At 47.3% G+C, this 26744-nt stretch overlaps 1 protein-coding gene across 2 annotated transcripts; it reads left to right on the top strand.

The window, feature by feature from the left end:
- The first annotated feature begins 350 nt into the window (after positions 1–350).
- CUNH4orf54 (chromosome unknown C4orf54 homolog) lies at positions 351–26744 on the top strand. Of its 2 annotated transcripts, none has more exons than XM_026509595.4 (3): positions 351–5933; positions 8421–13870; positions 21800–26744. In XM_026509595.4, the coding sequence occupies exon 2, from the start codon at positions 8452–8454 to the stop codon at positions 13831–13833; it is 5382 nt and encodes a 1793-aa protein (XP_026365380.1). In that variant the 5' UTR covers positions 351–5933; positions 8421–8451; the 3' UTR covers positions 13834–13870; positions 21800–26744. The 2 variants fall into 2 exon arrangements, with proteins under 2 accessions (XP_026365380.1, XP_044243996.1); XM_044388061.3 differs by having other exon boundaries at positions 351–7583.

The raw sequence follows: 26744 nt of genomic DNA, 5'->3' as shown, positions 1-26744 counted from the left end.
ACTTAAGGGATTTCCAAGGGTAATTTTGATCTTACTTGCTGTTTACCTTGAACACAGTCCTGGAAGCCCAACCAGCTGGTGACTCCTCTGTGAATTAAATGGGCCTTCAGAGGGCAAGAAGGCCCATGGGATGGATGTCTCCCGGGCCCAAGAACGAATCCAAACCTGATCATTACTACGGTGGGGTCTCTATCTGTCAGATCCTGGAATTCACCAGAATAGAGAAGAAAATGAGGTTCGAGTGATTCAGAACTATTTTTGATAGTCTGTTAGGTTTTATCCAGATCACATCCCAAAGTCAGTGAGAGAATGTTTCGTGAGCTGCTGCATTAAAAGTGTGTTGTGTTGAGTTAGAAATGGTTTTCTTGTCCGTAAGTTTGCTTCTCTAGCTGTTAAGGCATACAGAGAGGACAGTTCACCAGAGTTAGCCAAAAAAAAAAAAGTCCTCTGCACCTATTTCTATTCTTAGAGGCCGTGTGTGTGATAATTATACTGAGACCAACTCCAGTCTTATGGCAGGGGGTATATGTTTACAGGGACAAAAATAGTAGCACATTAAAGTCAGGCAGGTGTTGACTGGGGAATGCAAAACCATCTTCTCAGAGGGGCTCTGGAAGTTTTTATTTAAATGTTTTCAGCAAAATAAACTGTTACTAGGAAAACATGTTGTTATAAATATAAGAAGGGTCCACAGGCTTGAAATGTATCTGGCTGATTTCTCCTTCCTTGTAATTCCACTAAGCCTACATGCTCAGCAATGAAAGTCGGATCTCCTCGCACCCTTGATCACCCCTAGCTGCTGGCAGAAAATGGTTGGCTTTCTGAGCTTACAGCAGTCTTTCTTGATTGATTGATGACCCTTGACCTTTTAAAGATATGTATTCAGAGATCTCATTTGACCCAGGAGCCTCTTGCATGATATAATGGGCCAGTCTCCACACATCTTACATTTCTCCTTGTGAGAAAAAAACACACATTGAAGTGGGAGTAAATAGCAAAAGAAGAAAACAATGTATTTGTCCAGAGAGGAATTACTGTGGGCACGGAGAGTTAAGAGTCACTTTGTGATGGTGATGGTCACCGAAGGACCAGAGATGGGGGGCTGGACCAGGGTTCAGAGGGATTGGAGAAAACTCCAATACAGGATGGTTTGCATAGAAGTACATATTTATTTCCAGGAGAATCATCAGATTGAAGTTGTCAGATTCTCAAAGGGTTTTGTGAATTACAAAAAGATTAGAACCATTGCCGTAGGAGATCAATTTAATCAGTCTTCAAAGATTCGTGAAGTTACAGAAGGTACAGGGAGGAAGGCTATCTCAGGAAGTGGGGAGAATGCGGCACAAGCAAAGAAACACACTGAGAGAGAAAAGCGCAAGGCATACTGGAAATGGTTTTAGACTTCTGTGATTGGAACAGGGGAGTAATATAGAACAGTGAAGAAACTGAACCTGGAAAATAGGTAAGAACTGAAATGAGGGGCAACCCTAAATGAAACTGAAGGAGATTGGATTTTCTCCTACAGAGCGTGGGGAATCACTGGTTCCAATTCAACTGAAAAAACATTGAGCACCTGATACATACAAAGCAATGTGTGGTGTCCTGGTTTTGGCGGTGGGGATGGGAGACACACACGTAAGGGAGAAGGATTAAAATTTGTTCACAGCATAACAGTAGTTAGCGATCATTAACATTTATTCCCGTGCTTACTATAAGTCGGTCCTTGTTCTAAGTGTTCTAAATGGATTACCCGATTTAATCCTCACACCCCTATCGAGGTGTACCCTACTGGGGTAAAAGGAAGTTACATCACTTGTCCTTAGTTACACAGCCAGGAGAAGTGGAGTCATTATTCAAACTCAGGCAGTGGTAACTCCACTGCCCAAGCTCTGGAACACTCTGAAGACGGTGCCAGAATATCCTGACCTACTGCTGTAGCCCGAGAGAGCCATGACCCCATGCCTCTCATCAATACCAGGTATCAACACTTCTAGAGACTCCCAGAGTTTATGGAGTGCTACGTGAAGTGGCAAAATGAATATTGCGTACTTCTATAAACAATCAACTTTATCTCAAGACTTGAAAAAATACATATGACAACAGATATGAGAATTTTATGCATGTAAAAATCGCATTAATTTTTAATGAGCATAGTGCATAAGATGCATCCAGAAAAGCGAGCGATCATAAGCATACGGCTTGCTATACTTTCACACAGCGGCTGCACCCATGCGACCAGCCCCCAGATGAAGAAATGGAGCTCTTCCAGAGCCCCCCTCTGCCCCTTCTCTGACACCATCCCCAGCGAGAGCGATCACTTAGTATGCTTTCTTCGTAGCTGGCTTCTGTCCTAACGTTGCATTTGTAGATGCACCTGTATTGTTGCACATATAAGTAGTTGGTGTAAGTGACATTAGTTTTTAGGATAAAACTTGTTGCCACAATGAAGTTATTTGCTTGTTTAGGGAATATTCCCCTATTTTTTTGAGAATGAAGTTGAGTCTCCTCTTCCATTTGCTCACTTTGATGACCAGGTTTGAGCACTACAGGAGAAAGCACTACATATGGCATCAGGAGAAAGGATTCTAGTCTTTGTCCGCTACTCATAGCTGTGTGACCTTGTCACTTAAGCAAGTCACTTAAATTCTTTGAACCTCTTTCTTTCCCTACATTTATAAAATAAGGAAGCAGCAGGTGGGGAAAGGGGGCGGCAATGTCTAGGAGACCATTGAGAAAGGAAATGGGGAGGGCAGAGGGCAGTGACCATCTCTTGGTCTACCCCTGTATGAGTTGTCTTTGCTTCAGTTCTAAGCTGAATGGGCTTAACTTAAGGAAAGTTTATAGAGGAAATAATTTTTTTCTAAAATGAAATTCTTTTTTTCTATTTCAAAAGAAAAGCATATTTGTTGTAATCGTTCGAACAACACCAAGCCTCGTAAAGGAAAATTTGATAATAATTGTTCAATCTTGCCTTCCCAGTGCACAAAAACAATGTTAGTTCGGTGTTTATGCATCTATACATTTCCTGTTGCTACAACTATATGTTCCCTTAAAGAGTTCTATTATTGTTGTCTTTGAAATGGAATCATGCTAATACATTTTCGTCTGTAATTTTCTTTTTGTGGAAATTCTTTCAAGACCAGAACATATGTTCCTGTTCATTTAATGTCTGCAGAATTAATGTCTGCACAATGTGCCATAACGTGCATGCACTGTAATCGATCAACCATGCCTCTACTGATTGATATGTAGGTGATTTCCAACTTTTTGCTATCACATCATGTTGCAGTAAACATCCCTGCACATATATTATTAGACCCTAATATTCCCATTCTGTATGATAGATAGAAAACCATCAGAATGTTTTCTAAAAAGTTGCTTAATTTGCATCTCGAAACTTGAGTTTGGAGCAGATTGGAATGCGAGATTTGAAGGGAGGTAAGAAATGAGATCTTAAACAATTTTCATAATATTCCAAATAGTCATAGAAAATAGAAAGCTGAAAAATAAAACATTAAGTGTAGCTTTAAAGGCTCATGTTTGAAATCACTGAAGTCTGAAATCAGAAATGTGGGAAGGGAAAATATTTCCCAAAGGAACGCAAAGCAGAGAGGTGATTTTAGCCCCAAAAAGGCCATATGAAGAATTAAAAGACAAAAAATAAAATAAAATAAAAAATAAAAATTCCTGTCTAAAATCACAGAAATGTCATTCGTGTTATTCTGTAGACAGGAAGCTGAGTTGATTGGTTATTTAAAGTCTGTTTCAACACTAACCTGGAAAAACTTCCAGCAACTTTTAAAGCCTAATGACGCATCTTCCCTGACCTGCTGTCCAGGACCCTTAGCAACTCCACTCTCAGGGACCCTGCCTCCTACAGGCTGGGATAACCGAGAGCCAAGAGATGAGTCTGCAGAGATGGACAGAGTTAGGCTATTCGAAATGGTCAGTATAACACAGAGAAAGATGTATTTGTCCTGTCAGGGTTTCACTTTGAGATGGGTCTGGAAAGGATAATTTTCCCTTATCCAGTAAGATCTGAAACACCAAAACTTCCACTACTCCCTCAAGAGAGAACCAGATGGAAGTTTCTGTCAGGCGCCGAGGGGAAACAGGGGTGGGAAAGAGAGGGCAATGTCTAGGAGACCACTGAGAGAGGAGAGGGGAGGGGAGAGACCAGAGAGAAGCAATTCCTTGACACCCCCCCCCCCGACTGGAGGGGGAAAGCAGGGAATCTTTTCGCACCACCGCCGCCCTCTGTTGCAGGCTCGAGCGTCAAGTTTTATTTTTGGGGGTGAACCGTTGCTTCCTGTCCTTCCAAGTTTTAAGGGCATAGCTAAGGGGTTACGCGTACAGTGTGCAGGGCACGCTCCTACGGCAACGTGCTCTTCTTTGCACAAGTAGATAGTGCCACTTATTCAACCTTAGGGTACATGCTGTTTTTTTATTCACAGGGATAGTTTTACACTAATCCTGCCACTCCGTTTCCTTGGACTCCGTGGGGACCAGCTGGTCCCCTGTGCAGGCAGCTGGCGGAGGCTGTGGGACAGCTAATTGGCCAGCAGTGCCAAGAAGCCTGTGACCTCCACCTCACAGACTGAGTGCTCAATCATCGACTGAGCGAGGTGGGCTTGAGTCACTCAGAACTGGGCAGTCAGGGCGCTAGCAGGACTCGCTGTGAAAAATCAGACAGCTACACATCTTCGCGACCCTCAATTTTTTATCCATAAAACGGGAATAATCATTGCTCTCTCGTGGTGGTTTTGAGAGGCTTAAACAAGCCAAAGCACATATTTACCCTAGTAACTGCATAAATAAACACTTTTTGGCACCCCTGGCTAAATAAATAAATAAAAATAAAAAATAACGCGATGCCTTTCCTTCAGATGTAGTTCTCAGGCGCGCCCACCAGGGCCAGGAAACGGAAACAGCTGGCCACACTCCTGCGTTAAGCAGTGACCAACAGAAACTCCTCCTTCACCTCAGTGCGTGTGAATAGGTGTGCAGGCGTTTATGGGAAGTCACAAAATCTCTCTCTCGTATTGCACCCCAGAGAATCTTGAGAATGTCTGTGTTTAGTAAATCTTTTCTCTGACTTCTGATTTGAGTCCAAGTTGAAACCTACCTCTCTGTTTCTCGGCTACTAGTCTATATCAGCTAAAGTGCTCTTCCTTTTGAAAGATGTATGTGTCTGTTATATGAGGCCACTGTCATGGAACTGAAGTATGACCACATCCTTTTTCCAACTGGTGGATAGCCTGGCCTTCATTCTCAATTTCTTTAATCATGTTAAAGTTTCTCATACTATGATACATTTCACAAGACTTTCAGGGAATGCTAAGAACTTTCTCTGCAGAGATAAAAATAATGACACTGAGTCATTTCCTTTGTTGCTCTTTCAAATCCCATATAAAGTTATCTACCAAGTATACCTTGCCTGGTCTAGCAAGGATGCTTGCTTAACATGGGTTTATGCTGGTGACATTAGTCACTATTAATTGCTCAAGTGGTGAGATCAGGTAGGCAATCACTGAGTTCATCTGTAAAAAAAAAAATGACTATAGTCATATTAAGGAATATAAGCCTCGATGACTACCAAATGAGTATCTCGTAGTAACATATACTGAAGGAGAACTCTGAAAATGCAGGGGGCAGGCAGTTTGTGGTTCTTAATTGCGCTGAGTTTGCCTTGCAATTGGTTATTGTTTTCCATTTATGAGTTTCTTCTTCTTCTCCTTTTTTTCAATCTTTTAATAGAGTCTCTCCTATTCTGAATTCTCTGCTTGTCTGAATTTTAAATAGAACTCGTGGTTTGAATGAAACCTTACTTTTTGGAAATTGACTTTATTTGAAAAAGATTTTCTTACAAGTTTTTCCGACATGGCATTCATTTAGTTAGAAAAAAGAAAAAGAGCTGCGCAGAGAATTTGGAGGTAAGTACCTCTTTTAGGATAACTCTCTTTTTTTGGTCTCTTGGGGAGCTTTGGCTAGGGCTGTGCTCTCTGGAGGAAGCAAGACTCTGGAAGCAGGTTTTCTTAACTTCAGGCATTAAGCAATTATACTTTAACCTACACCCAGGGCATCTGACCTTCCAATTTTGTACTTTGCCAACTTCGAGGAGAAACTGCTGAAATACATCGAGTTATCATGACAGACAGGGCCATATGGGAAGTGCTGGAAAATTCCTCCTTAGACCATAATTGCCTTGATGGGCAGAAATTCTGCCTTTTATTCCTCTTTGGAGTGTGTATGGCCCACAGTGCTTGAGGCAGTGTTCAGGATTTATTGTCCAAGGCCTCAAAGCAAGATTAAAATTGGGCATTGAGATTACTCTGCTTGCCTGAAGCAACCAATGATATTTTATGTCGTTTATTTGTAGGGTCCTGTTCCTTAATCCCTGGGTATCTAATATATACATAGGTTGATATTAAACCAACGAACCCAGAAACAGTTACAGGATTGTTTGCGGTCGTGTGGATGGAATTGTCTAATGGATGCACCGCTCCCTTCTCCCTGTGCGTTTGCTGCCATGGAGAGCATTTGAGCAGAGAAGCTAACGAGCCTCTGCAGCACCAGGGTTCAGGTTCAAGCTCTGGAGCCAGACTGCCTGGGCTGCAGTCCTGATCCATAATTTCTTAGCGTCTCTGTGCCTCGGCTTTCCTACCTATAAAAATTGCACCTCACTCATCAGGTTGTTGTGAGGATTACATAAATTAATACATACACATTTAAAAGTGTTTCACACACAGGAAGCGCTATCTAACTCTTAGTGGTGATTATCACTTTTAAATATTTATTATCATTAAAAAGCTAGGATTTTGTGCCATCAAGTCTGGTTCCCCATAATCGAAAAAGTTGGTTGCAAATTTAGCAAATCCCCTCTTTTCTTCTTGTTCTTTCATTCCCTTCCTCTTACTCTATCTCTTTCTGTTTCCTTTTCTCTTTTCTTCTCCACCTCACGCTCTGGCCCATATCCACACTATGATACTTGATATTTCCAGTCTTTCCTTATGTCATGTTTTTAATGGCAATGATGTGGGCAGAAGCAAATTGTCATGGGGAGAATGGCAGGGCTGTCGTCTCCATATCTCAAGTATGGGAAGGTAAATGCTTCAGTTGTTAGGGGCTCCCACTCCATACCTACCCCCACGCCTATCCAGAGGAAGGAACATTTTTCTGTGCGGGGGTGGCAGTCATGTTGGAAGGGGATGGGTGATGATGTTATTTTTGTTCCCCACAAATGTGGATGTTTAAAATAGTGCTTTATTCAATCGGCATAAGTGACACATAGACTATGTATAGTGGTGAAATGGGGCCTGGCAGGTGATAAGGGCCAGATCTCACCAAAACCAAGAGTCGTGGTTCTCCATGGATAGCACCCAAGGATCTGTTCTGAGGGTGGCCAGCACAGAACCCTCATCATGGGGTGCCAGGCAAATTCCCTTGCACAACTACTGAATTATGTGAAATGGATGCACCTCAGAGCCAGTGAACTGGGATTTTGGCTTCATGTCCGTGGGGCATACCAGCGGGTCACATTTCCTCTCTGAACCTCCCTCCAAGCTGCACTGTACTCATGAAGGGTAAGTGTATTCGTTGTTCTTTTGTGCCTTTTGACTCCACGCCCTGCAGGTCTGGAATTCCGCCAGCGAAACCGAATCATGAGGCTGCAGCTCAGACTATATTTAATTGAGGATTTATTGTTTTGCCACAGTTTAGAAGTTTAAGGAACTTGTTTTGAGATCGATTGGATACTGCAGGGTTTTGAAGTAGTGTTCATTTTTGACCCCATGTGCTCCTTTTTAGTGACTGTATGTAAAAGTTTATTTAAAGTGTTAAGGTCTTAAGTCTTTGAAAAGTGCCCTTTTATACTTCAAGTCAACGTGGTAAGGATTCTAAAAGGGCTTCTATTTTGAAACAAACAGATATGTTTCTTAGAGTGTAACTTTGGAGAAAGAGGGATGGAATATTTTATTCCTATGAAAAGTTTTATTACCAGAACTCATCTGATTTGAGATGAAAGAAAAAGAAAATGCATAGATTCTGAGGCAAGCAGAAAGCCTACCATGTATCTAGGAGAGATTTTGAAATCTTTCTGGATCGCCCTGAATTCGTTTGAAACGCAATGCAGAATTTGGATTTAATGTAAGAACAAGGGGAAGAACCCATTTAATCAGCCTTGGGAGTGAAAGATGGCAGTGAGTAGAGAATCCTTCCCTACCTGCGAGACGTCTCTATGCTAGCTTACCCAGAGCGTGTGGCTGATTCGAGTGAGAACCCACATGCCTCCCTCTGCCCTCAACCTCCTCTTGTCATCTCAGAGCCTCTTCTCTCTGCCCTCAAGTGTGGTTTCAGTATGACTAGGGAATAGACACTAAAAATATTTCTGGAATGACGTGACCCACTCTCGCCCCATTCAGGAAAGGGACAAGGCTTCACGAGAAACAGCACATGCTTTCCTTTCATTTCTGGAAGTCCCTGGGTCGACCTACAGATGCTGCTCCTTCCGTGGCCGATGGCATTCCGACTCCTCGCCGCCGACGGTGCCAGGCAAACAACTGGACCCCACAGCTCAGCCACGGGAAGCCGGCCACAGTCTCGGCCGGAGCAGCAGCCCCCGGGCCCCAGACCACCCCTGCCGCCCCTTCCGGGAGCCTTCCCACCTCCCTCGGGCTTGTCGCGGCCCCGCCACAGGGGCTGAAGGACTGGGACGTGGTGGCCGCAACGGCCGTGGTGCCTACGGCCTTGGGCCCGCTCCAGGCACGTGGGGCCCTGCTTCGTGCCACTCTGCAGCCCCTGCAGGGCCAGGGAGGAACCCGGGCCAGCCCCGGCGCCGCTCACCGCTGTCTCCTCCTGTCGCTGCAGCTTAGGCCGGGGCTCGGCGTGGAAGCCGCCACTCCTGAGCCCGGGCCGCAGGCCAGCCCGAGGGAGGTGGGCGGCCGGGCGAGCGGAGCGCGGGAGAGCCCGCAGCCCAAGCAGCAGCTGCGGCCGCGGCCCAGGCCGCCGGCCTCCTCCCAGCGAGAAGCGAAATACGTGGAGATGTGTGCTTCCGCCGCCGCCCAGGGGGAGAGGCCCCGCGCCCCGCCACTCGCTCTGGAGCAGCGCCCGGGGCCGCGGAGGGCCCCCCGCAGCCCCGAAGAGGAAGCCCGAGAGGAGCCCAGCGGCCAGGGGAGCAAGGCTCCCACCCCCCCGAAGACTCTTGCTTCCTCGGAACTCTCCAGATCCCAGCTCGCCCGCCCCGAGGAGGGCAGCGACTGCTCCTCCTCCTCCTCCTGCTCCTCGTCGCCAGGGGCCCGACCAGAAGCAGGCGGCCTTTCCAAGATGGAGGACACCGCCACATCAGCGGGGGCTCTGGCCACCTCGTCCTCGTCTCTAGGCTTTGAGAGTGACAGCGGTGAGAGCGCTGTGCGCTGCCCGCCCAGGGGAGGAGGAGGGGGAGGAGGGGCAGGAAGAGGGGGCGGAGGGGGAGATGGAACGGAGTGCAGGGACATTATTGCCAAGGCTCGGGGCAGCAGGGACCCCCCCCAAAATGAGGAGGCTCACTACATCACCACCCACGAGATCCAGCTGAGCGAGGTGGAGCAGGACATGGATTTTGATGTGGGACTGGCCTCCCGCTGGGATTTCGAGGACAACAACGTGATCTACTCATTCGTGGACTACGCTTCCTTTGGTGGCAGCGACGAGACCCCGGGGGACGTCACCACCCCGACCGAAGAGGACGACGACAACAGCTGCTACCTCAGCACCACTCCCAGCACCCAAGCCACCCGGACTCCGAGCCCCACCAGCAGTGACCCGGCCCGCCCCAGCGCAGACGGCAGCGGTCGCCACACCAGCAGCACGGAAGTGGGCAGCGGCCCCTCGGACAGCGACCCCACTCCCCCACCCACTGGGCCTGGCACTGCCACCCTGAGTGAGCCCTTGCCAGAGCCCCCGGAGGCAGCTTCAGGGGCAGCAGCCGCTGCCGCAAGCAGCTGTGGGAGTGCAGCAAGCCAGATCCTCCTATCAATCAAACCGACTTCCCGGGCTATAAATGAGCCTAGCAACGTGCGTGCAAAGCAAAACATTATTTATGCTGCCAAGCATGAAGGCGACATGAGCCTCCGCGTCTCTACAGCTGCTGAACACAATTCAAGTTCACTGAAGCAAGACCCGGCTGCAGCCGTGGCTCAGGACCATGCAAAGAAATTCATCGCCGTCCCTGCTCGCCTGCAAACCCGCTGCGGGGCCATCCGGGCGAAGGAGCTGGTGGACTACTCCAGCGGGGCCTCCAGTGCCGTGAGTGAACTGGACGATGCGGACAAGGAGGTGCGCAACCTGACCTCCCGGGCCTTCCGGAGCCTCGCCTACCCCTACTTTGAGGCCCTGAACATCAGCTCCCGGGAGTCCTCCACCCTCTCCGAAGTCGGCTTTGGGCGGTGGTCGACCTTCCTGGATTTAAAATGTGGAGGCGTCGGAGCCAGGGTGGAGCAGAGCCTCCTCAGGGGCAGTGCGGCCTCGGTGGCCGCAGGTCTGAGGAAGGGCGGTGGGGCCAGGACGACGGCCGACCAGCTCTACATCCAGTCCAAGAAGTCCCAGACCAAAGCCCTGGAGTTCGTGGTCAGCAAAGTCGAGGGGGAAATCAAACATGTGGAGACGCCTCTGTGTTTCCAGAAGCAGGTCCAGACAGGCTCCCGCGTGGTCACCCTTCTCGAGCCCCTGAACTTTCGAAGCGAGAGCAAAGCCAGCTCAGCCACTGGGCCCTGCAGAACGGCCAGAGGCTCGGGCAAGGGCCCCGGGTCCGTGTGCACAGACGATGGCTCCGAGGCCTCTGAGAGCAGCAAGCCTGCGTCCCTCGCCGACGGCCCCCAGAAGAAGTCCAGGTTTGCTTCCAGTCTGCTCAAAAATGTCATCTCCAAGAAGATGCAGCGGGAACATGAGTTCAAGATGGAGAGGGGAGAAGTCACAGACACATCCCACCATAACCTCTGCAGCACCTCCAAGGAGACCGAGGGCCCGGCCCGAGCGGAGAAGCAGCGCGAGAGGGGTCTGCAGAGGCAGACTTCTCGCCACTCAGAGGCCGGCTCCGAGTACACGGTGGTCAGCGTGTCCGACGCCGCTGCGGAGGGCTCTGCGGCCGAGTCGAAGTCGCCGATTTTCAAAGCCAGTGCTCCTCGGGAGAGCAATGCAGTCTCGGGCCGACACTTCTCGGGCGGACACACCGAAGAAGTCTGTGAAATTAAAAAGAGCGCATCGGAGACCGTCAAAGGCATCTTCCTCCGTAGTCAGAACAGTGCATTCCGCTCCTGGAAGGAAAAGGAGGCCGAGAAGCGGGAAGAAAAGGCCCCCATTGGGAAGCTGAAGATTCCCAAAGGGGGCGACTGGAGGGCTGATCTTGGAGAGATCTCTGCCAGCAAGTCCACCATCATGTCGCGCCTCTTTGTCCCCAACATCCAGCAGACCCCCAAGGACAAGCAGCCGGGGAAGCAGGCTACCAAGTACCCTGCTGCCCAAGCCACCTCCACGGCAGTGATACGGCCCAAGGCTCCCGAAATCAAGATCCGGCTGGGGAGTGTGCAACAGCCAAGCTCGGACTTCAACATTGCCAAATTGCTTACGCCCAAATTGGCCAGTGGCAGCGCCTCTAACCTCTTCAAGACCGTTGAGGACAACAGCAGGGCGCAGCAGAAGCTCTTCCGGGGAGACAACCTGGACAAAGTGCCCCAGTTCCAGGTGAGAGACGTCAGAGACAAGTCCAAGGCCCAAGGTCCCCTCCACCAGGTGAGAGATGTCAGGAAACTAATCAAAGGGTCAGGGGACAGCAGTGACAAGGGCAGCGTTACCCCAGAGCAGGGGCTGACCGGGCCCAAACCCAGGCAGCTGGCCGCTGCAGGGGGCGGATCCAGATCCCTTTCCCCCATAGTGATTATGTGCCAGGCGGTGGTGAACCAGAGGGAAGAGAGCATGGACCGGGAGCCGAGGGAGAACGTAGGCAAAGGTGGCAGCGGCAGGTTCTTGAATTCGTCCTCACCAGAAGGGACAGTCTTGGTTCATAGGGCATCTGGCAGGCTGCCTGTGGCCACCATTGCCCCCAATAAGCCTGAGCAGGGCTCCTACCTGCCGGTGCTCAAGATCGTCTCCAAGGCTTCTGCTCAGAAGACCCCGGAGAAGGCCAAGGAGGAGGAGGTCAAGGAGGAAGGGAAAGGCCCAAAGCCGTCTCGGAATGCCCTGGAGAAGCTGACGGCCGCCGTGAGGTCCATGGAAGAGCTGTACAGCTTCAATAGGAACGAGTGGAAGCGCAAAAGTGACCCTTTGCCCATGATGATGGACAGCCATGTCCTGTCGCTCATTGCCAGTGAGGAGAGGGAAGGGGCTGCGGGTGCTGAGGGGGACCCGGACAAGCTGGCCAAACGACTGAGTGAGCTGGAGGAGCGGGGCACCGGCAACAAAGGCGGCGTGGTGCTACGTGGGGGCCCCGTGGAGCGTCTGCAGCGGCGAAACTCCAACCCCAGCGCTGAGAGTGTGTCCGCCAGGGCAGCCGCCTTTGAGAACCTGGCCAGGGAGAGGCCACGATCCCTCTATATTCCCCCAGTCCACAAGGATGTGGAGAGAACCCAGCCCCTGCAGCCCCTCCCACCACTCCCCAGCAACCGAAACGTGTTCATGGTGAGTGCCAGCAGCACCCAGAAAACAGGGGGTGTCGCTGGCAAGTTCCCCCAAGGGCCTTCTCCAGAGAGTCCTTCCGCAGCAAAAGGCATCAAATCCCAGGGACTCCGGTCCCTCAAGATCTCTCCGGCCACACGGGCACCTCCTGATGAGGTGACCAATAGGAAAAATGGCAGCAATTTGGAAAAGAACAATAGTGACTGTGAGAATTACCTGTCCATCCCCCTTAAAGGAAGCTCTACAGCCGGAGAGCTTCCAGGCAGACCGGGGGCTGGGAGGGAGGGGCCCCCAGCCTCCTCAGCAGCCACTCTCTGCAGCTTGCCCCCCCTGAGTGCCCGCAGCCAGGTCCCTAGTAGTCCCAAAGGCTCTCAGGTCAGTGGAACCAGCCGGCCAGCTTGGCGTACCAAACCCGAGAACCCCAGGGGGACAGTGGCTGCCCCCACAGGGCCACAGAGCCCTGAGCATCTCCCCACTGCCATCTACCACCAGCAGCCGCTGCCCTTCACTCTGCAGGGAGCCCAGGCCCAGGTCCTCTGCTTCTCCCCACCCAGCATGCCTGCCCCAGCACCTGCAGGCCCAGCTTCAGTCCCCGCAGACCCCTTCCAGCAGCCACAGCCCCAGCAGACCCAGCGCAAGATGCTCCTGGATGTGACGACCGGCCAGTACTATCTGGTGGACACACCAGTACAGCCCATGACCCGAAGACTGTTTGACCCTGAGACGGGGCAGTATGTGGATGTGCCCATGACCTCCCAGCAGCAGGCTGTGGCTCCCATGTCCCTCCCTGTGCCTCCCTTGGCCCTGAGTCCTGGGGCCTATGGACCCACCTACATGATCTACCCTGGGTTTCTGCCCACGGTGCTGCCCACCAGTGCCCTGCAGCCCACGCCAATTGCTCACACTCCAGCGGGTAGCGAGCTCTCCTCCATGGCAACAGAGCCCCCCAGCAAAGAGGCAGCTGCGACATTCACCGAGGCCCCGTACTTCATGGCCTCTGGTCAGCCTTCTGCTTCCTCTTCCTCCTCGGCCCCAGCAGCCACATCCCAGCTCGTGGGGGCCAAAGGCTTCGCCCAGCTGCACGGCAAGCCTGTCATCAGCATCACTTCGCAACCCCTGGGGCCGAGGATCATTGCCCCCCCTTCCTTTGATGGCACCACCATGAGCTTTGTGGTGGAACACAGATGAAGAGCGGTCACCAGAAAGCAGAAGGGAGCAGCTGCTGGTGAGTGAGTGTTACTTTGGTAATCAGTTTTCAGGGCTTAGGAGCAATCCTATTGCTTTGTGTCTGAAGTGGCAGAGGAGGCTGTCTGTACAAAGGGGCATTTGGGGAGAACAGAACAAAACCCCAACCAAATGATGAAGGAGCTAATTTTCTTGCCAAGTTTCCTCCTCCTCCCACTCCTCCATCCCCGCAGCCGACCTCCCCCCATTGACCTTTTCGAGCTGCCTGAGTGTTTTTTCCCACCGGTGAGTGAGTAGGAGGGATGTGAACCTAGATCTGTCAGGCTAGCCTTCGGTGAAGTTTGGCAAGGGAAAGAAAGGAAAACCCGGTCTGGATTTTGCGTCATGAGCTTCGCTCTTTCCCGGCAGCCCCAGTGACAGAAGGCACGAATATCCCGAGGGATCACTGGGAACACCATTACTCTAGTTTCCCCTCGCAAGAAGGGGGAATCACACTGACATTTTCTTGTTAGGAGGTTTTCTAAAATCTGTAGAAAGGCTTCTCTCCCTCCACCACATCTTTCTCTTGACATTTCTTATACAAAGGGACTGTATTTTTTAAGCTCTTGTTTTTCTGTTTCCAATTAGAGTACTCTCTCCGAGGGCGAGTTCAAGGTCTTTAATATACCTTACACACGCACACACACACACACACACGCACGCGCTTGACCACCACGAAAAGGGGGAGATCCTCCAGCTGCAATGGCTGCTTGGATGGGCTGCTGGGTTTGATCCAGTCTGATCAGACTGAATCCACTATGCCGGGCTGCTAATCCCTGTAAGATGCTCCTTGTCATGTCTGCATTCTCTCCCTTCAGAAAGTAATCAACCTTCACTTGCACCCCTTTAAAAGAAATCAGATAAAGTAGATTCCTAACACCCAAATCAAGCCACCTTCACAGACTGGCATTCTTGCTGTAAATACAGTCCTGGAACTTGATAGGAGAAGTGAGTTTGGCTTGTCTGAACCAGGACACTTCAGGTCAAACACGTAAGACAGGCAACCTTCAGATAGGAGCACAGAGGTGTCAGCAGTGTAGGGACAAATCTGTCCCCTCATTTTCCTGTTCTCTTCAAATTAGAATGTGTTGGCCTCATATATGCTTCTAGGACTTTCACTTTTCGGTAGGATCTTACTGAACCACGAAGGGAGCTGGAGTTCCTTTCTGAACTAAAAGGAACAGAAGAACATTGTTTCTTCGTGCAATAAAAGAGCCTTAAATGAGGAAGTGGGATCATTGAATTAGAGTCACAGCTTGGTCTCCTCACCAGCTGTGTGTTCGTGGGCATATACACTCCCTGAGACTCATGACACTCATGCCAATAGTATGACATCAGAGTATATCGCAAAGTATAAAACCTTTGCCAAATTCAGGGACTATTACTATGCATTATGTTTATTAGACTCGTAGACATTAGGCCACTGTTCAAAAATCCTTGGGTCTTGCTCTAAATATTCAAATGAGAGCCCAAGCCTCATTTTCCTTGCACTCTAGAAATAGATCATTTGAATTCTTCCTAAGAGTTTGCAACCGGTGGTGTATGACAATCACAAAGAGGGAGTGTGGGGATTAAAGGTAAATAATGCATCTTTCATTCAATGTAAAAAAAATCCAATATGCATATGGAAGAGGCTCTGAATTAGACACTTAGGTTTGCAGAAAGAAAAGAGTAGCTTCTAGACAAAGATATTGTAATCTTCCGGACAGGTGGTATGTTTACCTAAAGCTATTTTGGGGCAGCTAATCCCGTGAGGCCTCTGTGGGAGCCGTGGAGGTGCAGAAGCGAGGGGAGGAGAGGACAGGGCACAGAGGAGGGAGCAAACGGGCACACACTTGTATGCTGTCCCTCTAGCAGCGGCTTTTGGCTTTTCTCCTGTCTGCTGAGTCTGGAGAGATTAGGCATGGAGCTGTTGCCGTCAGACACAAATATAAATCCAAATTGTGAGTGTTCAAGGTTTGAACAGTAACGTTTTTTTTTAAGTTTTTCCCCTTTGAAAGCACAGCCTTTTATTTGAGTCCGCAGCCCTGAAGATAGAAGTACAAAAGCCGACTTGTCAATTGAAGACCAGTCGGGAACTGACGATTAGCGCTTTGTATGCAGGCAAAAATCTAGTACCCAAACTCACATTACTAACTAAAATCCCTCAAAACTCACCTTCCTGAGAGTTCTATGCCACTTTCCAAAGAAAGTCAGATACATTAAAAAAAATAAAGTGTGCAGTTCCTTCTCTTGTGTGCAAAATATGGTAAACATTGGTCAGACACGTAAAAATAAAAAATCACACTGTCCACACTCGTTGACCGACGGACGCCCCTAGGGATGGTGAGGGTGGGAAGTCTTGGAAGCTGCTTTCACGTCAAGATCTCCTTTGGACACCAGGCTGACTTCAGAGACCTTTCTTGAGGTAGGGTAGGAGTTTCTGTGCCCCTTTCAACTGAGAAGTCACACCAGTGATTTGCTCCAATCACAACATTTCACGGAGAAGAAAACTAGGGCTTAGACTGGAATGACTTTGCCACAGTGCTCAGGGGATGAGGTAAGCCAGGACCTGCAGAAGGGGCTCTTGGACCCCAGGCCACACTGTGCGCCTCTTGGTGGGAGGCCTGGGGCAAAGGAAGGATGGCAGAGAAGCATAATGAGCTCTGTATGGCGGCCAGCACGCCTGGCTCTCCTGCTTGCCTCTCCGGACGTTTGTATAAAATGAATGAAATGCGCTCATTCCCTCATTCATCCAAAGAACACGAATTACATGTTTACACTCCACCAGCCACGGTGTACTATGCGGCGAGGCTGACCACCCACGGGGGACCCCGTATGGTCCCACAGGCCAAGAACCCGCACGCCAGCGGGAGGACACAGACCCGTACACGCAGACCTGTGAGACCAGGATTCAAGTCCTGTCTTAACCTTTAAGATTCCTTCCAGCTCAAATAATAAGTATTTCATCGTCTATTTTTAGCTGCACGTTGTAACAGGGAGCTTTGCTCTCTCCCCCTGTGTATATCTGAGCGTAACCAGCTGCTGTGATCTCTCTCTGATTATGAGGTTATGAATTTCCCTTTGGTTCAGCTTTCACAGGGGTCTTGCTGCTTCTTGCCTCCCTGGGGTCCATGTGGCAGCATTCCTCAAACTTTGCCAGGTCACAGCCCAGCTAAGAAGATAATCAGTAATATTATTTCCTTTATCCTTCCTTAGTAATGATGTCACACATTGTGGCCAATGGAGGCAGCTCACAGCCGGTGGCCCAGCGGCCGGTAGTCACAACGGGAGCCCTGGACGTGACACACCAGTGTGCTAGGCACACCGGTTGCCAAACTTCGCCGTTTTCTCCTTTTTTGTCAGGACTTTTCTGTTTTAGGCCTTTGTTGTTTGTGGACTTTGGGTTGAAAGTCCCTTTTCCGCAGGATTTTTGATGCCTTTTCTGATGAGATTATTTTTGGTTGAGTTTTCTGTCATTTTGATACATGTAGCTGTATTTTTCCTTCCCCAACATGTTCACACTCATGCTTTCTCCTGCCCACCCACTTCGATGCCAAAGTTTTGTTTTAATACGTTTGTTGAGGGGGCGCCTGGGAGGCTCAGCTGGTTAAGCATATGCCTTCAGCTCAGGTCATGATCTCAGGGTCCTGGAATCGAGTCCTTCATCAGGCTCCCTGCTCGAAGGGGAGCCGGCTTCTCCCTCTCCCTTTGCCCCTCCCCCTGCGCACAAACTTTCCTTCAGACTTGGTCACAAATGCCATTTGTGGGGGCATAAAGAGAAAATAAATACGTAATAATAACAAGAGAAGACTGTAATGGGCACCACGCCTGCCCCACGGTGGGTCACACAATTGTTTTGTTTCATTGAATGTCTGGTGTTTTCCCTGTAAGGCTTGATCCACTAGTCGTTTCATTTCGGAGTGTGCTTCATGTTACTCCTACACCTTGGACTCTCTTCCTTGCCTCCTCCGGGTTCTTTCCACCCCCTCAATGGAGCCCCACACAGCAGCAGCTGAGGTGGAAAGAGAGTGGGGCTGGGCGCAGGGGCAGCCCTCCAGGGCTCCTCAGATCATCGAACCGTGTCACTGGCATTCAGATTGCTGGAAGGGAGGAAGGGGAGGGGCTGGGGTAACCGGGTGATGGTAGTAAGGAGGGCACGTGATGGGACGAGCACTGGGTGTTATACTCGACTCATGAATCACTGAACACGACATCAAAAACTAATGATGGCTAATTGAATTTAAATAAATTTCAAATAAAGAAATAAATAATAAAACAAAGTAACACTGCAGGAGGAAAGTGGGGCTCAGAGAGGTTAAGTGACCCTTTTTACGTCACAGTGTCCCTGCGGGCAGAGTTGGGACTCAAAACCCGAATTATCCGATGCCAGGATCTCTTCCCAGCTGGCTTCTTTCCTGCTCTTCGTTTCGCCTCTTCTCTTCCCCTTGGAGGCCTCTCCTCTTTGGTGGCCGTCCTTCCTGCTGTCTGTCCCACCCGTTCACTCCCCATCCCTTTCTTCCCTTCCCATAGGTTTGCGAATTTAGTTTTCACTGATTTTTGCTTTTCTGTGTTTTGCTTGGCGATTTCATTCCCTTTTACGGTCTCTGTTTTCCCATCCGCTTCCGGCTGACTTGGTGTGATGCCCCACCTTGCTTCTTCCCGCTCCTCAGCTTTTCCTTCCTGCGGTTTGTTCGCATCACCCGCTGGGGGGAAGGACAGGTGCGCCTGTGCGTTCTCAGTGGCTTCGTGCGGGAGGCCAGGGGGCAGGGCTGCAGGCTGCAAGCCTGACACTTCGTGCATTCTGTAATTACACTCCTGAATCACTTCGCTTATTTCTACTCCCCCCTCATTTAGCTGTAGCTTCCTCTCTCGGTTATCTATAGCTGCTCTTTTATTATCTTCCTCATGTCTTGTTCGCCTTTTCTCCCGTTTTCTTGTCTTCGATTCTAGCTTCCCTCCAGCTTACACGTGTGTGTCCTTCTCTGCAATTGGATTGCCTTTATATTTTCTTCTCTACTGTCTATAAAATTAATAATAAATGAAAAATAATAGCTAATGGGAATTAATCATTGATTATATATCAAGACTTAATATCATGCCATTTGATTCTTAAAGTAAGTAGGTACTATTTCTAATTCCTGTTTGACCGATGAAAAAATGACATGTCCCAGATGAACAGGTCAGCTGCAGTCCAGGCCCTTCCAGCTCTGTGGCCCACCCTCTCCTGGGTGACCCCTCTATGCCTGCTTCTTTTGCTCTTGGGTCCCCATGCCTCAGTTTCTTGTGGCGAATTGTCCCTCTTCCCTTCCCTGGGAAAAGGGGGAGGAGAATCAGGTAACAAACTGACCCGAATCTGGCAGTGTCTAGCAGCTACTAAGTCTCCATGTTAGCGGTCCTTAGTTATTTGAACATCTTATGCCTCAAAGAGAATTCAAGGCAGGTTCAGAACTTGTAGGGGTGGCTGTGGCTGCCAGTGGGCGGGGGTAGGGAGGTATTGTGGTACGTGGGCAGGGGTGGGTGTGGGGTGCCCACATGAGTTAATGGGTTCATGCGTTGTAATTGAAGGGGAACTGTGGGGCTTTGACTAAAGGCCAAGCATATGCACCTTGAAGTCAGGCAGCTCTTGCTCAAATTCTCATGCTCGTATTACTTTCGGCAGGTGACTTTTCTTGTCTAGGCCTTGATCTCTTCAACTGTAAAATGGAAATATGTTGTGAGAGTGTTGTGAAGATTGAGTTCTAAAACCAGTACGAAAGACCTAGCAAACAGCTATGAACGTCCTGAATGCCTCAGAAGCCCCTCATCCTTGAGGGCCCCTCCCCGGAGCAGCAAACTGGCCCCGATCTAGGCAGGTTTCCAGGGCACCCAGCATCAGGGGTCTGCGTTCAGGATCACTGTGTATTTCTCCCAACTGAAGGCAGTGCTCACAGCCCCGCGGTCGCCTCTGAGCTGGCTTATCTCTTGGGGAGGCCAGTTGGCTGTGGGTCAGGGTACTCTAGGACCAAGGCCTTCCAGAATGTTATATAACTCTGGATATGGCTGGCCAGCCGCATGTAGATTCGCCTCTCTGTCTGGGCACAGGTCTGCATGGGGCAAGGGAAAATCTGACCCAGCATCCCTGCGGAAGTCTGTCATGTGTTCTGGTCCTATAATCACAGGAAGTCATCCAGGCCAAACCGCCTGGTGACACAGTGTCATCACCCCTCTCCTCTTTACTGGCTTCTTCATGATCTTCTGGTAGGTTAAACTGGTGGTTTTGTTATTTTACCCTTAATAGGAGTCGGAGCAACTTTATTATTTCCAGAATTTCAAGTAAAAGTCCTCTGAAGTTAATGTAAGCAGACCCAGTGTCCTGGGAATGAATGGGAAGGCAATATCTGGACTGTGGGTCCCGGAAATGATCCTAGTAGATTGTATAACTAGATTTCTCCTTCACTTCTCAGACTGTTCTCACCGTCCCGTAGTTCACCTCCTGCCCCATTCCACCCTTGTCGGCAACCCCCCAACTACCACCCTATGTCCTTCTCACCCTGCTCAGGGAATCTTTGCAAAATCTTGCCTCATGATGGGCTCAGCCTGAGCTGATCTTGTTGTCAGATCCTTGGGTCCTTGAATCTGAAATTATTCTTCTTAGTTTTCTATTTTCTTCTCCTCTGCTTGTAATTATATTTTCTTGTCTGGTTGCTGCTTTATATGTCCTAAGGTTCAAAAACTTAAATTTAGCAAATGAGAAGTGTTCAAACCTACCACAACCCCTTTCATCTTGAAGGTCAGTCCTCAATATAAAATACAGAAGAATAAAATAAACAAACGTGATATATATACGTATGAAATCATAACTATTCTTTTTTTTAAAGATTTTATTTATTTATTTATTTGAGAGAGAGTGCTGGCACATATGAAAAAGAGCATGGTGGGGAGGGGCAGAGGGAGAGAGAGAAGTAAGCTCCCCGCTAAGCAGGGAGCCCCACATGGGCTCAGGGCTCAATCCCACCACCCTGGGATCATGACCTGAGCCGAAGGCAAACACTTAACCAACTGAGCCACCCAGGTGTCCTCATAATCATAATTATTCTTATAGACTTTTTTTTCTTACGTGTTTAACACAGGTCAGTTCTTACATGACAGGAATAAAATATCCATTGCCGAGCTACTCTGATTGCATAGAATTGATTAGATAGCTGTTGTTTGATACTACTCAGAGGTTATTTTCCACATGATAGAATCTTCTTAATCCCTGACAAATATTACCTGTAGGACACTCTACTTCTGTCTTCATAATATTGTGTTCAAATATCAACTCTCAAATGTTAAAAAAAAATTTTTTAGGCAAAGTGTTAGTAAATATACTGTATAGAGAGAGCTCGACAGGGCTCGTTTTCAGTTTGAACTTGTCAGTGCTTGTGATCGAATGGATTTAAGTAAGTTACAGGGTCTAGTCAGTATATCTCATTTCCATCAAAAGGCACTGTATGGAATTCGACACTATTTAAGTTGTGATCATTCACTTTTAAGAATTCTCTGTATAGAGTTTACTCCCTTAACTAGATTACTATCTCATGATAAATTTCAAATATTTCTCCTTAGCTTACATATCATTTCTGCATGTTTTAGGAACATATCTATTACACCGTTTCATCTCTGCTAGGGATGATTTCAATGAAACTAAACATTTAACTCTAAAATCATCTTCAAACAGTTGATTGGATTTAATTCAAGCTTCAAAGAGAGGTTCCACTCTGGGCACTTTCTTGAAGTCAGTTTAATGTCTAAATAAGTTCAGAAACACATTTGCCAAACACATTTGAAAATGTGAACTTCATCATTAGTAATGTTGAAATTAGCCAAATAGTTAAATAAAATGTGTCCTGACATTTTGCTTGCTTGTTGAGAAGTGAGATTTACTTTTAGAACTAATGATCTTCTCTTCGACTATGTTTGTTCATAGGAGCAAGACAGAAGATGGACTATTCTGTAATCCGAAGTTTGCGTTGTAACAGCACTAAGAAGTCAGCTGAAAAGCTTCCTCTACATGTGTTATTCTTAGTTTTTGCTTCTTATAAACCAAGTGTGTAAGTTTCTATATTTTCCCGAACAGCCCTGTTGAGACAGTTTGTGTTATTTTAGTGTTACGAAGCTGAGTGAATGGTTGCGGTTTTCCCCTGTGAAACGATTTCTTTTTATACTTTAATACAGAAGATAAGCTTTCTCTTCATCTTTCCCTCCTGTACTTGTGACTAGGCCAGCCATCCCTTAAGTGTTCTCATAGTTCAATCCAAACATACGACAGAATGAGATTGTTCAGAAAGCCTGCTGGCGGATCAATGATTCGGATCGCGGATCTCCCTAGAGGTCTCGGATTAGCAGACAGAGTTGGAACACGGGTCCGATTTTAAATACCACGGGTCTGCATTTTGAATCATATACCAGCCGAGCCTAGTCATTCCCTTGGTTATGTTCTCCTTGTTCTTTTATTGGGTTTAGCATGATTTCACATGTGATTGTGAAAGCTAGTGGTTTTAACTCTTGGGCTTTGTTTTCATTTTCCCATTTGTACAACGCCACGACGCTATCTGTTGCCTTAAAGTAGAATGGCTTGAAATACCGAAGAGCCAGTGATTGCGTTTAAAATTAAGTTCTTAGTCTCAGAAAGGTATAGAATACCTCTTTGCCTCTAGGAATCCAACCTTTGTTGTGAGTGGATAGCCTCTGTTTGTCTTCCTCAGTGAGTCCCTCCCTCTGGAGTTGCTTGCCCCTCTCTCACGGATTGTTTGGAGTCTGAGGAGCGACCTGTTTGGGGCAGTAGAGTGAAATGTAAACTGATTCAGCGGCTCTGATGCTCTCCAGCCCCAGCCCTACCGGAAGCAACAACCTGGGATCGCATCACTTGCTCCTTATGGGCTTACGAGGTGTCAAGGTGTCGAGAATCCAAATCACAGAATCTTTCAGCGACTTTCAATACTGCCTCGGTTGTAACTCGATTCTGAAGGTTATTTTAGTGAGTGTTCACAGAGAGTCTTGAAGAGTTGTTTGAACAGATAAATATTTAGATTGTCATCATTAATAAGTGTGTCAACATATATTCGAAAAATGATACGTTGAAATATTTCTTACTTTTAAAGAGAATAACCTGAAGGTTCTCTCAGACTTTCTTTAAGGAATCTCCTCTTATCTATTTATTTATTCGAAGACAAGGCATCCTGGTGAATTTCTTTTAGATCCTTTATGATTTTAATGATCATCAGTCTTTGGTTTCTGCTTAAAATTTTTTCTCGAAGCCACAGCATTTTATGCTACTCACAACTGAGATGTGAGTAAAAACCCGAGACTGATTTTTGTATGATTTACATAATCTCATTACTTTGTAGTTAGGCTTCCCATATCAGACTCCTTTAGGAAAAATAACTTAATTTCACTTTCAGGGCCTTCCTTAAAGGGATCTTGTTCTAAAAAGAAATACTGTTGGATAGAAGAAAGGGTTTAAGGCAGGAGTAGTCCGCTCTGGTCGCAATTCAATCAATGCACTGATGAGCCATGAAATGAAGCACGAAATATAAAACGGCCTCCGTGCATAGACGAGATGCCTTTGTCCTGTACTGGGGAAAGCCTTGTCCTTGGCCACGGAGGTCCTCTCACCCAGGTACAGCAGCAGCTTTGCCCCAGAACTGACTTAATTTTTCACCACTGGAGAGCTTCTCTGACAGCATCAGCCATTCCTTATTCTCTGTAGAGATTGGCTGGGTATGAGCTCACTGAATATTACAAGAAGAACGTGCAATCAATTTCAGAGCGCTCCAACCTGTAACATTCAAAGCAGCACCATGAATTCTCAAGTGTTTGAACACATCTGGCAAAGCCGATCTAGGATCTGGGGGGAGCTGGTACCAGAATTGACAAGACTTAAAAAACCGTGGGTGACTTTTAGGAAAAGGCTAACATGATCATACCGGGTGAGTATCGTCGGTGACCGTATGGAGTAACCGACTGCTTGCCAGGTCTTCAGAAAGAGAGACATTCTTTCCCTGGCAAATGTGGTAGAGTGCTCACCTACCAAGGGCCTGGGACCCCATAAGCTATTTCTCATTATTTATCACCAGCAGATCTGAGCCTTAAATTCCGGGTAAACTAGTACAGAAACTAGGAAAGAAAAGAGAACTTTTCACTTGTCAGCTCTATCAGAGAGGCCACATCCTCTAAGAAGCTGTCAAGGATATAGTAAATGTCCAGGTGGTTAAAACTGTAACTCTGAACATAATATTCTATGAATGCCATGTTGTTGAGTGATAATTTTATGGTTCTCTGTTTCATCCAACCAAAAACCAGACCAACGCTGCTGGCCATTTACTATCTCAAGTGATAGGGAGGAACATTTTTAAAGACATGAGGTAAATCCAAATCCTTATTTTCAGTGCTTTTTTTTTAAAGATGTTATTTATTTATTTGACAGAGAGAGAGCGAGCACAAGCAGCAGGAGCAGCAGGCAGAGGGAGAGGGAGAAGCAGGCTCACCTTGAGCAGGGAGCCCGACGGGGGCTCGATCCCAGGACCCTGGGATCATGACGTGAGCTGAATCAGACGCTTAACCAACTGAGCCACCCAGGTGCCCCTGTTTTCAGTGTTTTATTATTTCTCGAGGTTGCCTTGCTATTTGAATGAAGTGGTTGTGCCCTTCCCATTTCAACCAAAGTTAAGTGGAATAAAATAAGAGTCTATGAAGCCTTCTTATCCATAAAGCTATTACCCTGACACTGTCCCTGTAGCTACTGGACTACTCTTTTATGTTTTATGTACCAAAACCATTGATAAAGCACGTGGCATTTCCTAAATAGTGCCTCGCACCGGAGTCGAACTAGAATTGTACAGTCCGGTTTTTGCCATTTCCTCTCAGGGTTACGTGTGTGACTCAGTATTCCAGAGGAACCACAGGGCGTCGTCTGTAGAAACCCTCGACCCGTTTCCTCTTTCCCCCTGTTGGTTAAATGGTCAGGTTGAAATAGGCTCCATTTGAGTCATTTCTGGAAAACTGAATGCATTTGTAACCAGTATGAAAACTTTAATCCACTAGAATATGTTTTCTTAGCACTCGCTGAAATTGCCCTCAGGATTAAGTGAAGCCCAAATATGCCATTACTGACTTAATATATAGGCTCTCTGTGTGTCCATATACGTCTCTATGCATTTGCGTGTACGTGGCTGTCTATACACCACTGAGTAGATAAGCTAAACCAAATTACACTTTGACAGCTTTGTGACAAATCTCAAATGTTAGCACACATTTCAAATTCATCCTTATAACACTAGGAACTATCTAGTGATATAAATTTCTTGATTTCAGATTTGACTTTATCATTCTTGCCTCTTAAAGAGATTTCATGCATTTTAATTCTGTTCATACTTCATAGAAATGAAGTCTGTGTTTGCTACAAATTGAATGCTCATGCTACCTGAATAATACTTTGGACTGCAGGACAGTATTAATTCTTAAGTAGATTGACTATATAATCTCATGATAAGTATATATATATGTGCATGAGAAAACACATTCAGTAATAGTCTCTGTGTTTAAAAACTATCATGGTATACATTTTCCTACGTGGTGCTTAAGGAGTTTCATTCTACAGTTTACAAGGTGTAGGTTTGCACCCCAAATTCTCAGGGTATACTATTTTACCCAAATACTTGAAAGAAAAAGGTGCCCTGTATTTTATCAGTACTGTTGAGGGGAAAAATTATGTGTAGGCTTGTTTTAGAAAACTACTTATAAAAATCAAATTCATAAACTACGTTAGGCTTTTTCATAATTTCTAAGAAGCTAAACAGATAGCTATGATATATATTTCAAGAGACTGTTTCTATATTCTTACCTAACTTCTGGGTCCTAAGTAGACCTCACAGGTGCATAAAATCATTAATAAAGCATGTAGCATTTGCTAAATTGTACCTCGAGCTTGAATCTAATCAGAATTGCAGCCTCTGGTGCTCTGGAAAGAGACACATCCATCTGTGGCACATGCGACTACAAGGCCCAGAGGAAGAGTCTGCAAATTGGACTCACGTGTATGCCCCGTGTCTCAGAAGAGAACTGAGCGTTCCGGCAGTGTTTGTAAGCTGTTAACATTCTCGTTTCGTGGTGCGACTAGAGTGTATTATTAGATTTGTTCCTATTTAATTCAAGATGGTGCAGAACAAAACACACACACACACACACACACACACACACACAAACAACACGTCTAATTTGATTTCTTTTTTTTAAGTTTCACAATTACTTTTTACAAGCTAGTGTTAACGGCAGAGTCCTTGCCAGGGCTCCCTGAGATCACCTGTCCTACCGGATCTGTGCTCTAGCAGCTGGTCCGTTCTTTTTCTCCCTCTCTGAGGATGTGGGTTCTGTATTTATATGCAAGTCATATTATTGTATAGTAAAGACGGTGGTGGCAGAAAAGAATGTGAAGACTGCGGAAGTTGTGTCCCAAGCAGAGGAGAGGACATCGTGTGGTAAATGGAGAAAGACATTGGGTAATGCCGAATTGTACCCCCGCCTATGAAAAAAGCCAGAGGTAAATGGAAAGAATGTGAACGTTAAAACTGCTCTCAAGACAGACATCTTGGTGGAGAAGTTCCTACCTGAGGTCTGATTCAATTATAAGACACAGTGAGCTTGGCCAATGGGACTGTGAAATCAGCCCAGCAGCTCTGAGAGTTACATTATCGGTGTATTGCAGACGGAGAAAACTTCTTAGACAAGGACTCTGTGAGACTGGCCTACTTACCTTAAACTGCGGCATCCGTAAGTGATTGTGCAATCTTGTGTAATGGTCTTTTATTTTGATTCTTTTGAAAAAAAATGTTTTGTTGTTGTTGTTTTTCCAGTAAAAGTAACTGCGAAGAAAA

The sequence above is a fragment of the Ursus arctos genome, unplaced genomic scaffold (genome assembly GCF_023065955.2).
Source record: "Ursus arctos isolate Adak ecotype North America unplaced genomic scaffold, UrsArc2.0 scaffold_9, whole genome shotgun sequence".
Taxonomy (NCBI): domain Eukaryota; kingdom Metazoa; phylum Chordata; class Mammalia; order Carnivora; family Ursidae; genus Ursus; species Ursus arctos.
Note: the sequence above shows the minus strand (reverse complement) of the source record. Positions and strands in the feature narration are given on the sequence as shown.